The 15,323-nt window shown below is 44.4% G+C and overlaps 1 protein-coding gene across 5 annotated transcripts in view; it reads right to left on the bottom strand.

Annotated features, from left to right (window-relative positions):
* Positions 1 to 11,580, bottom strand: part of LOC127356524 (RNA binding protein fox-1 homolog 2) — a 44,100-nt gene extending 32,520 nt beyond the window's left edge. For 3 of the 5 annotated variants that reach the window (XM_051388314.1, XM_051388315.1, XM_051388318.1), the window contains exons 1-2: positions 10,505 to 11,580; positions 1,262 to 1,312 (exon numbers count right to left, since the gene is read on the bottom strand). In XM_051388314.1, the coding sequence (XP_051244274.1) occupies positions 1,262 to 1,312; positions 10,505 to 10,759 (306 nt within the window). In that variant the 5' untranslated portion in view covers positions 10,760 to 11,580. The remainder of the gene's footprint in view (positions 1 to 1,261; positions 1,313 to 10,504) is intronic. The other 2 variants (XR_007882003.1, XM_051388316.1) reach the window with 1 other exon arrangement.
* Between the last annotated feature and the right edge of the window lie 3,743 nt (positions 11,581 to 15,323).

Genomic DNA, 15,323 nt, shown 5'->3' with positions numbered 1-15,323 from the left:
CAAGCAGGGTAGAGGAGAAAAAAAAGAATACATGAGAGGGGATGAGGCCTGTGAGAATCTCCCATGTTTTGATGTGGGGAGGGGAGGGGGGGGGGGGTCGAAGAGCCTCATAGACCAACACTCCCCTCCTGTGGCACTGCCAGAGAGCTGCACATCCCAAAACACAAGCTAGAGACGCACGCACTCACGGAGACAAAGGTGCACACACGCAAGCTTCTCAGCTGCCTTTCTCTCAAATGGGGTTTTGCACACGCACACACGCACACGCACGCGCACGCACACACACACACACACACACACACACACACACACACACACACACACACACACTAGCACTGAGCTGGTTTGAGCCGCTCAATGTGCTCTGCTGCTTGGAGGTAGATAAGAAAATAGTCAGCCACCCTGCCGCTACGCTGCACACATAAGGCACTCATTACTGAGAGCAATATGCATGGAGAGACACTTAGAATGAGAAAGAGAGAGAGACAGAGACAGTGAGAGGCATAAAACAGAGAAAGTGTAAGAGGATGGGAACGGTATTGTGAAACAGTGCTGCACGCAGACTGTGCAGAGCTCACTTTAAAGAAGGCGATGGCATAATTTCTCTCTATGCTTCTGAGGGTCAAGCTTTTGAAAGAGAAGCTGAATCACTACCAGTTCCCCTTTCATCAAGTCTTCTAACAGCCATCATTTATACGCTACCATAGGCTGTCGCAGAAGAAAAATGTCCCTGCAGGACTTCATTGTGTCGATAATGATGCCGTAGCGCAACAGAGCCCACTATAGGGCGAGATGGACGACACACTAGGTTCACTAGGACATGAAGAGTTGGCTTCCAATATGATGTAGATTATACTGTATGCAAAAAATGGAACTTCCCTACTGTGGGACAGAGTTGGTAGAGCAGGCGCCCCATGTAGGCCGAGTCCTTAGCACAGTGGCCTGAGTTTGATTCCAACCTGTACCCCTTTCCTGTCTATCTTAACTTGTCCTATCAGATAAAGGCTCAAAAAGCCCCAAAAATATCTTCCAAGTGCCATACAGTTTCATTCTTTCCAAAATGTTCTTACAAAACAGTGGATATCCTCTTTTATATCCCATGAGAAGGAAACTGAATGAGCACCACTTGATTTATGGTTGTTCAAATGGGGACTTTAGTTGGCTGAAAACTAGCATATCTCAAGTCAGTCATGGATTCTGCATTACATTATTTTTTAAATTTATTGTTCCAGAGGTTTGCAAGCAGTCACTTATCTCTTACCTGACTGTGAGTTGGGTATCCATGGAAACCAGGGTTTAAAGGCTCATTGTTCTGCAAGAGACAACAGGAGGGAAGAGAGCGTTGTAAGTGGATGGGCTTTTGAAAAATTGAGTGGATGCAGCATGACAGTCCAAAACTTTTACATTTCAGGTGAAAAGCCACTTAGCTTGTTTTCCCAACTAACTAGAAAACCTGTAATTTCTTCAATATTTTATATTACTGTCACATTGTTTATATAATCTTAAAGCATAACTCATACTATTCAAACAATGTTTAAAACCTTAAATAAGACAGTATAGTGGTGCTTTTGCTTCTCAATGCCCCCCACGATGATATAAAACAAAAATGATGCTCAGTAAGAGAACAAAGTTCAAACAGGGACAGCAGACACTTCCTTGAAGGGAAAACACTGACCAGTGAATTAAGTTAACAGTTAACTGTCCATGTGGAGGCCATGACTGGTCAACCATCACTGCAGTGAGATTTCATATTCAGCCGTACAAACCAATCAAAATCTACTAGTGGAGGGTGAGCCCCCCACCCCTCATAGACCCTGTCCCAGAAACCAGTGTTGTGGTTAATTGCTCTGTAATTACTTTTAATTAGATTATTTCTGTCTCTCTTCCTCTCTTTTCTTTCTGACTATTATTTTCTCCTCCAGTGTCGTTTTGCCCCAGCAAGAGCAGCCATTGTTTGCTGCAGAGCTAGGTGAAGAGGAGGAGGAGGAGGAGGAGGAGGAGGGAGCAAAGGAAAAGAGAGAAAGACAAAGAGAGGGAGGCAGGAGGAGGACTGGAACAATGGGGAAAGTTAACCAAACGATGATATTTTGACAGCAGTGAGAGAGATGACACCAGCACAGTCTAGCCTGCTGGCACGCCTCGCAGAGAAAACATGACCGCCTAGTGAGACTCATGCCGAGGCATGAGTCTCACTAGGCGAGCAGGGAAGGGGGGAGGAGGAGAGAGGGAGAGGACGGGAGAAGGTCTGAGGGGTAAAAGAAAGAAATATGTGTGTGTGCGTATATGTGTGTGTTGGGGGTGGGGTGGTAGTCTTTTGAACTTCACATGTTTTCATTCCATTTAATCTGCAGGACAGAGGAGCAGACAAAATGTTTCAAATCCATGTGCTGCCCCTTGGCCTGAATGCACCCGTCCATTCAGCAAGCAGCTTGAGTGTGGGCCGTGCAATGCCACAGCGATGAGAAGGGCAGATTTGGCTTCTGAAGAGTGTCAACAGAGATTTAACCCCCTGGCCCCGACCCCGAGCTGCCTCCTGCAGGAATCACTTCCTGATAGCGTTCGTCCAGCCAATCAAGGGCAAGTGTGTGAGCCAGAGGGCCACGATGACAGCAGCAGATTGACACACTGTTTGTCTAAACGTACAGACAAACAACTATCATCGCTGAACCCAAAGATCTAGTTTATGCAGTATAGCTCTTAGAGAGACTAGGACTTGGAGATATGTTGGCTAAGACCAAAAACAGATGTGGTGGTGATTGTTTGGGTGAATGAAGAAGGAAAATAGTGTCTAGACAGAGTGGAATAGAGGAAAACCAAGGGGGAATGAAAGTATGTGGTTTAAGAATGGCCCACATTAAAAGAATAGGTAAGAATGAGAAAGAAACATTTTTCTTTTGATGCCAAGGGCAGTAAACTCCGACTCTCTGTGTGTGCGTTTGTGTTCAGACTCGGGGCCCGTCCTCCCTTTCCCCTGTCTGAAACAGCCCTTTCTTTGTCTCCACTCTCCACTTCCTGTTTCATCTGGAACCAATTTCCCCCTCGTGCCTCATCCCCAGGGGGAACACTCTCCTTGGTGCGCCGCATTTACGTGGGGAATGGACAGGCTTATATTCAGCAGCATACTGACTGTGTAACAGACTGTGGGTGCTCTCCATGGGACATATAGAAAGGCAGTATAAGGGGGACTGTTCACAGCAGAATCTCAAGTCTACAAAGCCTTGGGCGACGAGAATGAGAAAACTCGTGCTATTTTAAATAAAAAGAGATGCATGTTGGGAGTTACCAACACTGCACTGCATTTCAAATAGGGCTGAGCTGACATTCTGGTTTCAGTGCAGCAAAAACTGGAGCCTAACATTGTATTTGATCAGCGTTCCTGCTATTTTCATTCAGTGGTGGTGGGCCACCGAAGCGGCCGAGGAAATGTGATAATTTAGCCGTATTACTACAAAACACATACAATTACAGGTTATTAACTGTTGAGAATTAGTGTTTTTATCACATTTGCAGTCAAGTAAGGGTGAAGGCGCTGCACTAGCTACAAAACGTGGGACAACAACTGGAATGCTAGTGAAATCCAAACCAAAATTATACCCAACCAGCAAATTATAGAGTCACTGTTGGTTCCACGGTGGACAGAGTGGAAAGAAGAAAGAAGTGGAGAAGGAGGAGGAGTTTACGTAGAAGAACAGGGAGGAGGGAGAGAGGGTAGAATTTAGCAACATCTGGAATCAATCTGTCTGCAACAGAAGAGGGAGGGAGCAGGGTGGATGGATTGGGGGTGGGGAGGACAGATGAGAAAGAAAGAAGAAAAGAAAGAACAAAATGAGATGAAAATAAGGCAGAGACAGACGCACACAGGAGGAGGAGGAATGTGGGGAATAAGACGGCCAAAGCCAAGAAAGGGGAAAGAAATATAAAGCAGTGAAACATTCGCGAAATGGAGACAATGAGTCATAAGTGAAGAATGCCATGTGATTTATATTTTTCAAAGGGGTGGGGGAAGGGACTGGGGGTCTGAACTTGATACCTAGTTTTCAGAGACTCGTGTTTACCCACACGTACACGCACACTCCCTTTGCCATATGGCATTGCTTTTAAGTATATTACATGCCCGAAAATGCCCTACCATACTTTCTCTTTATTTAAATAAATAAATAAATAAAAAGTGAACACAACATGCTGCACTAAGCCTGGCCAGGTTGAAAGGAGGGCTTTTCGAACTGCACTTTTGCAAGTTTCCATTAAGTTAATTCCATATAGTTTGTGAGTGAGGAGGAGCCTTTGAAGGCGCCGGCTGGCTGACGTTGAGGGCTTCAGACTGCACTGGCAGGGATCAGCAAAAGCACAGAAAACCAGTCACACACACATAAACACTCACTGACTCTCACTCTCTCTCTCTCTCTCTCTCTGTCCCCCTCTCCGACTCCGCGGAGGGCAAAACTAAAGGGCGTCTCTCTTGTTTATTTTCTCTCTCTAAGACTTGCTATTTTAGGAGAAGGAAAGAAGTTGGGGAGTTGCTGGAGCAAGCGGGTAGGAGCAGGGGAAGAAAACGGAGCAGCAGTGGTGAAGGAAGGCAAAATGACATGAGGTCAACAGATGGTGAGGGGGGGAAGGAGGGGAGCGGGGTAATTAAGGGGGCTGCTGCAAGCATCCAGCGATCCCTAACAGAACAGCCTGAGGGGGTGGACTGTGCCGATGTTTGGCTTTATTATGGTCTCAATCATATCACCAAATGTAAGAAAAATCCCACCTGCTACCAGCACATCATTACCCAAAAGGCCAAACTCCTGAAACCTTTTGACAAAAAGAAACAACACGACACAACTCAGTGGAGAGGACTACCACTGTGAGAAAGTCCTGCCTTTCACCTAAACAGAAGGTGTGATGGGGACATACGAGCCAAAATCAACAACAGCCAAATTACTTTTAACAGCCCCACAAACATCACAAGATCTGAGACACGGAAAACCAATCATCCACCAAGTGTTGCGTGCAGGAGATTGTAGGCAATCTTTGGCCCGATATCATCAGCAACCTCGAAACTCAATGAAGTCAACAAATCATAACGGAGTGGGAGAAACTGGGGGCGAACGCTCTCCAGCAGAGCCGCCGTAAAGTACACAGAAACTGGCGGAGAAGGAATCAACAGAACAGGCCGAAGGGCAAAGGACAGAAAGTGATGGATGTGATTTGTCAATGTGATGTGCTCCAAAAGGCATATCAAAGGCAAATGATGAGGTTGAAAATGACAATGGAGATAGACGATATACAGGGACATAAAGGCAGACCAAGAAAACCAACAGGAAGGGTGGAAAGCCAAGATGAATTGCAGGGTTTCCCCCAAGACTGAAGGCTTGTTTCTTATGACAACACCTTTTTCCGAGCAAAAATGTGCCCTCAGAAGGCACAGCTACCCATTTTGTTTCTTTTTTAATTATAGTTTATGTTCTTTTTTAAAAGAGTGGGAGTCTTTGATGCCTTTAACACAAACTGGGTACAAGTTATATTTTCCGATCCGACAGTAACAAACCATGCGGCCCTAGGGCATTTGCTGGGTGGATTTATTGATGGCTGTCTCCTCTCCTCCGACTGTGTGGCCTGCGAACAACAACAGATGACTGGGAGTGCAGAAATATGCAGGTGCTGATGTGTGAACCTGTGAGCGGGACCCTCTACATAGCTACAAATGTGAAGAATGTGAAGATGATTTCTTGAGGTAGATGTAATTCATACACAGCGCTGCCATAATATGCAAGGCCCCTTCCTTATGTTCTTATTCCAATCTTGCCTACAGAAAACACTTTTAGAAATGCAATGTGGATGAGGACATGTAAAGGTCGGTTTAGAGCAAAAATGAAGTATTAGAAATACAAAAACATTACAACTACATAAGTGTTCACTGCTCCCTTGTGCTTGTACCCAGCACTGGCTAATTAATTTGCTTGTTCCAGATACCACAACAGATCAACATATTTTACTGAGAGCAACTCTGGCAAAGTGTTTTATTTAATTAATTTAATGATTTTATCATTAGCATTATTAGCATTTTATTTTATTTAAAAGCGAGAAGATGTCTGTCCTCTTCTTTTGTTCAACTTGCACCAATATGCTGCACAGGCTGCTTCATTGTTTTCTGTCACATCTAATTATTCCAGTTTGTAATAAGCCTGTCGTGCACAACAGGCGTGCATTATGTTACAGTGCCTAATAAATGAAACTAGAACGCACGTCTATGTGAGGTTTTCAGATCGTCAGTACACTTATTTGATAATACGTCACATCAGAACTCAGCATCAACTGATCTTCATGAAATACTCGGATTTGGACTCAGCATTAGACATGGCTGATGGCTATTCCTAAAGGGGGACAAAGGATCGCACATGACTTAAAAGATCCATATTTCGCAACTGAATTTTCATTATTGACGCAGTGGCCGTTGTGATAATGCTATAGCAGCGCAATACAAATGACCCCATGTAAGGGAAACACTGAATTGACATTTCACTCTGCGTGTGGCAGGAGACGGGAGCACATATGACAGTTTGGGGGCAGCCTTGGGGAGGAGGCATGTAGGGTGGGGGAGTGGTGACATGATGACCATAAAGGGGAGAGTTAACATGCGAGTGTCATGTTAAGGAGCTGAAACCGGTGTGTCTTACAAGAGTAAACGAGAACTGGAGAAAGAGAGAGAGAGAGATGTATTCTATTTCCTGCTTTTTATGAATGGTGCCTTTCCTCTTCCTTCGTCAATCTGATTATTCCTTTGTGCTTTGGCAAATACGGCTGCTGTACTTGTGCCAAATGAATTGAATTGAACACACACACATACACAAAGAGAGAGAGAAAGACAGAAAGAGAGAGAGACGGAGAGAAAATAGGAGTTGGGCAACTTTGTCTTGGGAATTTTTAGCTTATCGTTGCCGGTTCAAAAGTCAAGGGTGACTCTGCCGCTGTGCTGTGGCTCAAAGTTCAACAGCAATCATTATACAGCAGGGCAGAGCATACTGGATTGTGTACGACCCTCTGTAACAAATATTAACACACATAGGCTGAACACACAACCCGACCCACGCCTTCTACCTATCTACAATACTGCTCCCCTTCTGTGGGCATTTCTTCTTTACTGTGAATAATTCAGGCTGCTGACTTCTGAAGGACACTTAGACTTTTAAGCTACAGTTACACAAAAGCTCTCTGGGTACATGCAGGATACTATAGTAGCTATGCAACCACTGGGCATATCTGCAATTTAGAGCCAAGGCTGCAAAGCATTTTATCTTCATCAGTAATTAGGGACATCAACCAATGATTTTTTTCACTGTAAATTAACCTATTAATCATCAATGTCTACGTCTATAAAATCTAAAAAATAATGACAAATGCCCATCAATAAGGCCAAACCATTGCAGTTTGTATATCAAACTGATAAAAGCACATTTTCATTTATAAAGTTGTATCTATATCTATAGGATTTTAAAATTAAAGCAAGATTTCAAGAGATATACAGTAAAAACTATGTTAAATCTTGGGTGCAATTTACTTTGAGCAACAAGGGAAAATCCAAACAGATCTCCAGATAATCCTTTAATGCCTGTTTTTAAGGCAAGTGGTCGGAAGCTAACTGTTGGCAGCAATATGTTCTCATTAGCAACCAGATATGCATTTCTCTTTGAGCTCCTGGGAAAAAAGTAAACAAAACTACACTTATTCTACAGAAACAAGCAACACTCATTTTCATATGCGTTGCTTGTAGTGAACAAGGTAATAAGCTATCTCAGTGATCTGTCCATTCATATCAAGCCACCCCTTGCCTGACCCCCTCCCTTTGCCCTGGCCCGTTAAAGCGATCAGTCTGGTTAATGCCCTCTCCTAAATGAGCTTTGATCTCGTTAGCGCGACACAAAGCCTCTTTACTGCCAACGATAGGACAAATCGGCTCTCTGAAACAGAGAGGGAGACAGACCGAGAGAGAGTTAGAAACTGTACTCCCGACTGCATCTGAGTGGACCACAGCACAGCCTCAAGGGGGAAGCTTCAATACTACCACCAGAGAGAGTGGGAGACAAATAAAAAGAGATGGAAGTGGGACGATACATTAGGGAGATGAGGAGAAAAACAAACAGAGAGAGGAAAATAAGGGACGAGACAGATGTGGAGCTGGGAGGGGGGAAAAAAAAGAGTGATGGATGTTGTAAAGATTTGAGTGATGGGAAGATAGAAAGACAGAAAGGGAGAGATAATCAAAGATGGCAGAGGCGGGGGAGATGGGACAGCAGCAGAGAGGGGGGAAGGGGGAGGGGTTGGGGTGGTTCTCCTCACTGGCACACTAAAAGCCTGTGAACCAGGAGTCAATTAGCAATCTGGAAATATGCTTGGGGGAGACAGGAGGGGGAGAAATCAGAGGACAGCTAGAGGGGAGAAGGGGAAACGGGGGGGGTTGGAATGGGTCTGCAGTTTGTATGAGGCAGAGCGGGGGAGGAGACAACAAAAGGGAGAGGAGGCTGCACTCTCATTTATTATTACAGTCCTGATTTACAGTCAGCCTGGAAGGTCAGCAATCCACTAGCTCTCGCACTCAGTGGGAATACTATGGTAATCGTTGGGTGCATTTAGTTAGAGGAGCATCCACTGAACTCATCCTCCCCATCCGGAGCGCGCACTCAGCTACAGTGAGCCACTGCCATCCAACCACCATGGCTGACTTGCCGGTATTAGCCCTCAGTGTCTTCTTTACCCCTTGCATAAAGTGTTATTCAACCATTCCGCTTCAGTCAGAGCCTATCCTCCTGCTCATCTCTCCCATCCATCACTTTCCTCTCATCCTTTATCTTGATCCTTGATGGATGCAAACTAATGGCTCTGATTTCCTTTCTGTCACCTTGCCTCCATCCTTTATTTCTCCCTATATCTATCCATCCAGGCAATAGCCTCCTTTCTCTTCTTTAGTACCCCCAAATATTGTCTCCATTCATTTCTCTTTGTCCTCCACCTCCTTCCATCCACCCCTCTCTCTCTTCCTACGTGCATCCGCTGATCACTTTCTATCTCGCCTTCCACCGCTCCATCCACCAACTCACCCCTCCCTCCCCGTCACTGTTTCACTCCCTCCCGTTTCCATCCTGACCCCCCAGTGCCCAGCGATCAATACAACTGATGGGCAGCGAGAATCCTCGCCATGCCACGCCGCTCATTGTCACATCATCTTTGCCGGCGGGCTATAACCTTTCCCCATCATCAGCATCCATCCTCTGTGAAGCTCACAGAGCATCACAGCATTACATGGGACCCATTTGTCACTGCAGCAGGTCGGCCGCACAGCCAATTAAAGAATTTTACCAGTTCCCCAGGATTCAATTACCTGCAGATGACCTCAAACCACGTCTGCCTGCCCTTCGACTGCTGTTAGTGCTGTTTCCCTGGACTAAAACACCAGACGTCAGCTAAAATTCTCCCTTGTGCTGCTGGATTATGGACACTTCAAAGCATATACGTGTACTGTAGGTGTAAGAATGACGTGCAGTGCATGTGTTCATGAGCGAGAAAGAGAGAGAGAGAGAGAGAGAGAGAGAGAGAGAAAACTAAATAGTAACAGATCCAGGGAGAGCGAGCGAGAGAGGTGCACCCCGTGCCTCGGCAGTCCCCTGGTTTACTGTAATATGCACAGTTTAGTCCTTCAGAGGAAAGAATGGTTGCTGATGCTTTGCTGCCTCAGCAGTCGAGTCATGAAAGCAGGGAAGACCCGCGTTAAGGAGGGCCCCCTTGAGCCCCCTTGCTCCTTCAGCCTACACACCAAAAGGCTCTGTTCTTTGTCTTTCGCTGTGGTGACCCCTCCCCCAATCCCTGTCTGCCTCTCTCTTTTAACACCTAGCGACAATGGGGGGGCACAGAGCGATTAATTGCACATGCGGTGTGTATCAGGATTTCATGTGATGACTCACGGCAAATTACCACCGCAGGTGATTGATTTCATCCATGTGAATTTAGAAAAATAAACAGAATACAGTGTGCCTGGCAACGAGTGAGAAAGCACTGGTTTACTCTCCATGAGACAGGCATGATGAATGGGTCTGATCTTTGCTGTGCTGCTGTCTGTCATAGCAATGGAGCCTGTATCATATTACCTTTGTCTGGCTTGGTCATGCTCTCTCACTGAGCAGCTCCAGGAGCACAGCTACAGTATTTCAGCAAACCCACGTTTTTTTTTCTTTTTACTATCGTCACACTGTTGTGTCATACAGAAACCTCACATTTAGTTATGATTAGAGGATTTTTTCCCCCCTGTTTGCTGCAATGATGCATGGTTATGTTGTTGATGAGAGAAAGGGGCCTATCAAAACAGTATCATCACTCCCTGCTGATGCTTAGGAACAAAAGCTTTATACTGGAGAAGAAGAAGAAAGGGGAGGACAGGGGATACTTTGTTACAATGCTCGCACACACAAAACGACACAGATGTGAGACATTAATAGTATGTATGGGTGTGTTAACATTGCATTCCTACCTGTCCAATGTCACCAACAACACTCCCGGTCCCGTCTATCCTTGGTCTTTTGCACTCCGCCCCGGCTAAGTCAGTCAGGGCAGCGGCTGTCTGAGCGTCGGGCTCCGGGTCTCCTCGCTTCATCCCCCGGACAGCTGCTGGACCCCCGGCCGCGTTTGCGAGGGGTCCGGCTGCTGCATCAATGTCTCTTTCCCGGTCCATTATTCCCCGACTAACGGGTAGCATTATAGATGCAACGTCGGTCGACATTAACATTGGACGGCAGACAGTCACCAGTCAAAAGTCTGTTTTTCTATTACCTTTGCCTTCTCCGTTTGGTTCGTCCACAGCTCGGTATTCACAATGGATCAGGCTTTTCCCAAAAATCTCAGACGGATAATTTAGAGCAGATTTTCATCAATATCGGCAGCTTCTAGCACTGTTTATTGTCTAACTTGTCGTTAGCTATTCGAGGCTGAACATTATGACCATGCCAGGACTCTGGACAAAGCACATTAAGTACAGTTTTCCAATAAAAAAATAAAAAAAAAAAGTAAAACGACGCCAAACAGTGACCTAGTTTAATAAAGATCACACGTCCGACTCCTGGATGCCTGACAAGCTAATTAGCTAGCTAACATTAGCTAGCTTGCTAGCATTACATTCCGCTAGCTCTCTTTATAAATGTGGCTCGGGGAGCACACTCTCGCTGCCAATAATAGAAAATGTTGGAAATTAGCAACGCGTATTACTTCTCCTTATAGCGGGGCCAGCCAGTCCTCTCTCCTCTCGCAGCTAAATGTGTTCTTGCCTCAAACCCCCCTCTGTTGTTCCTACCAGCCTTCCTCCTTGATTTCAGTCCCTTCTTATCACACCGTCCGCTCCCTCGCCGTGGTCTGCTGTGGATGTGTCTTGGCTGCCGACGAACACGATTTCCTCTGGTCTGAGTCCCAGTTGGTGTAACTCGTAGTGTGGAAGGGAGCCCGAGTGCGCTGATCCGCGGTCAGATTTGTCTACGGGCACCGGGCTGAGAGAGAGAGCACGGTGAGGTGAGGTGGGCTGGTCTGAGGTCTGCGTTTCCTCTGTCTCCTTCTTTTCCCTAACCACCACCACCTCCTCCTCCCCCCCCACCTCCCCCAACACCACGGAGCTCCCCCTCCTCCTTTACCCTCACTTATTTCACTGTTCAGACGAATTAAAATGAAGATGCTGTTATTTTGCTGCTCATAGCGCTGCCAACAGATTCGCTACTAAATGTAACATCTAACACAATGAAAGAATAAAGAAACATTAAAGAAAATGTCCACAGCCAACACAGACAAAGGAGAAATATAAATGATATAATAAAGTATATAAAATGTAAGTATATATGTATATTAAATAAATATATACTTTTTTTTCATTGGGGTATATTAATGTATGTTACATAAATAAGCAGTTATAAATGTTTAGTATTTTTTAACGTGTAAGATCTGCAACACAGTGTCATTACACAATATGTCTTCACATTCACAAAAAGCAAATGGATTCCCACATTTGTAAATGATATAATGTATAAGTGAGAGAGTAAGAGAATGTCACATTTTCTCCAAACAGTTTATAAAATCGCTTATATTTCTAGTTTGCATGTGTGTGTTTCTATGCGTATTTCCTGGAGCATGGCCAAATAAACTAAAATGAAAGCCTCTAATATCCAAAGGTTTCAAAGAAATAAAATACAAATCAATCAAATGAGCAGCAAGCAGACACTTGCAGTCTCTGAGCTGGATTATTTTAAAGGAATGAGCTACACTAGGCATGTTTTTTAATGTTTTCGCGCCCCCTAGTGGGTCTTAAATGACAGAGCGTCTGAAGAGAAGCGCAATTCCATCTTGAAAGAAAAAACTAATCACAGCTCTCTTGTGAAATTGTTGTCATATAACTCATACAAAAGCAACACTAATCAAATCTGGCTGCTGTTGTGTAGAAAGCTTTATAGTGGCAAAGCTGCAATAACTGAGAGAAAGGGGATACATCAAAAAGAGAAATACTGTCTTTGCTGCCACACACACACACACACACACACACACACACACACACACACACACACACACACACACACACATCTATGTGACAGAATCTGCACTGATTCCTCACTTCACCTGCCCGCCTCAGAACAGATGATTGCTGTCAATGTGTAAATGTGTGTGATTGTGTGTTTATGTGTGCATACGAGCAGCCGAGGATGCAGTGTATTGTGTGTGTGTGTGTGTGTGTGTGTGTGTGTGTGTGTGTGTGTGTGTGTGTGTGTGTGTGTATGTGCTGTTTCACTCCCTCTGAGTCACTCACTCTATCAACCCCTGTCTCTCTCCGGTTACCTGTCGCTCTGCCACCCACTGAACCTGCAATGATGGACGGCAGTGAGGTCACATCACTCCACACAGCCGCCTGTTTCACTGACGGAGGCGATGAGAGCCCGCAGAAGCCATTACTCTCTTAATACAGCCACAGACCTCACGGGTCATGAAAAGATATTGGCTGTGAAAAATACACCATGGTATTTGTAGGAAGATCTGTATTTTAGTGGCGTACAGTTCCCGTATTCTTTAAATTGCACACTTTCATTTTCATTTACTTTTAACTTTTAACACTTCTGTGGTTGAGTCAGTTGTCACAGTCAGTGTGTGTCTGTGCACACCACCACCACCACAACAAACGTGTAGTTTTCTGTATTATAATTTGATTTTATTTGTGGATGAAACAAGGAATTTGGTCAACCTTGGGCTATGGGACATTGCATTGTGCATTTTCACTATATACTGATTTAATGATTGCAGGCTCCTCATGCAAGCTTGAAGCAGTGACTGAGGACCCTTGTTGGTGCCCCTGGCTAGAAGAAGCAACACTTCACAATAAAGTTTTGCTTGTTTTCAGTCATGTCACCTCACACATATTGGTTGTGTAGATTTGTACAAACCTGTTTTATAAGCTAAATTAATAAGTGTTCGCCACAGCTGGCACGTGGTGTTTCATCATGGCTGGCACCTTCACTGTGGGGATGAACAAACCTGTTTACTGGTTTTCTGGGAACCACCAAACACATTAACACCACATTAATAAACTTGTGAACATGACCTTGTGTCAACAACGTAGATTTCACCTTACAGTTTTTAATTACTTACACAAAAAATATATATACATATATTTATATATAGCTAAAGTGTAGGAGTTTTCTGTCAAGTCATCTTCTATTTATGGAGTACAAAATCACAGATTACAATTTGCCCCAGGGGGAAACCTGTACAGCATACGACACCCTCTGTCCTTAGACCCTCATTTGCATAAGGATAACTCCACAAAAACCCCTTTGACAGTGCAGTATACCACCAAAAGGTTTCACTTCACTTTGCATGAAAACATTGCCACCTGCCAGTAAGTGCCGGAAAACAAGAAAGTGCATCTCAAGGGGTTATTACTAACAAAGTATTTCTAACAATTTGCTGCCCCCCTGCTATAAGCCTTGTAGTCCCCTTAGATATTTATTGTAGCTGTGGCCACAGAGGAGGGACTACTTTAACAGGATGGCCAGACACGCAATTTGTCGCTTGTCGAGTGTACAGAACAAACCACCAAAATCAAATTATACACACATTTTGATAAAAAAAAAAAAAATCTGTTACATGAAGATTATAAAATATATGTGAAGAATGTGGATCCAGGAGGACATTGAGCAAATTCAGGTGTTGCCAAGTGGGACCTGAGCCACACAACCTCTCCACTATGGAGACCTGGAAGAGGACAGGCCACATAAACAGAGAAGAAAAAGCACAACATTTGCGCTAAAGTAGAGGCAGACAAACACACGGCACACATGCAAAGTAGGGAGAGAGGAGGGAAGAGGAGAGCCTGAAATCTGAAATGGGTACGATGATCCAGATCCAAATGACTGGGACAGCCAGGAGAGAGAGAAGATGTGCCACCATGAAGTCCTGTACAAACCTGGGTCGCATGTTTTACCTGTGCTGTCAGGCAACTATATTAGTAGGACACTTTTACTTTCTCCAACTGTGTGGAAATCTGATGTATTCACATCACATGAGGCAGAAAGGCATTAATGCCACAGAAAGTAACTGTGTGCCATGCTCCCACCATGGAGTGTCTCTCCTGCTGGGTCTCCCTGCCAACACGCTGGGACAAACGGACAAATTGTTTTTTTTTTTACACAAAGAAAAAACTTAATGTATAACTTTTGCCAAATTTTGCCCAAATAATCAAGAATTAGTCGTAGACTGCATTTCACAAAGTTTAGAAAGTTTCTCCTTGCTCAGCAACTCACAAAATTGCGTAATATTTTAAGGGAGTCTGAGGATATTGTGGTTATTAGTTCAGTGGTGAAATCAGTTAAAGGATTGCAACTAAATGAACACAGTCTGTATTTGACAACCTGAGGAGGGGAACAGGCTGTGAAGTGTGTAGGAGTAACTACAGTGGCTACAAAACTCATGAAACTTGAAAGGCCCTGCCTACAGCCAGTGTTTGGTTTGTTCATTCTGGGCTACTATAGAAACATAGCAGTTCAATATGGCAGACTCCATGGTAGATAGATAAAAACAGCTCATTATACACTAATGAAAACATACCTATGAATATTCTATTCTATTTCGGCCAATAGATCCTCCTAAATGTTACACACTGGACCTTTAAATAGGCGGTGTGTTCACAAACATATGCTGCTAATCTGTAGTTTCCTTTACAGGGAACCAAATACAAATCAGACAGCAAGTATTTACAGGACATCAGCTGAGTAGGTGGTCCTTCAGTGTGGACCAGGACCCAGAATACACACTACTAAAAGAATGTA

Source organism: Dicentrarchus labrax, unplaced genomic scaffold (assembly GCF_905237075.1).
Source record: "Dicentrarchus labrax unplaced genomic scaffold, dlabrax2021, whole genome shotgun sequence".
NCBI lineage: Eukaryota > Metazoa > Chordata > Actinopteri > Moronidae > Dicentrarchus > Dicentrarchus labrax.
Note: the sequence above shows the minus strand (reverse complement) of the source record. Positions and strands in the feature narration are given on the sequence as shown.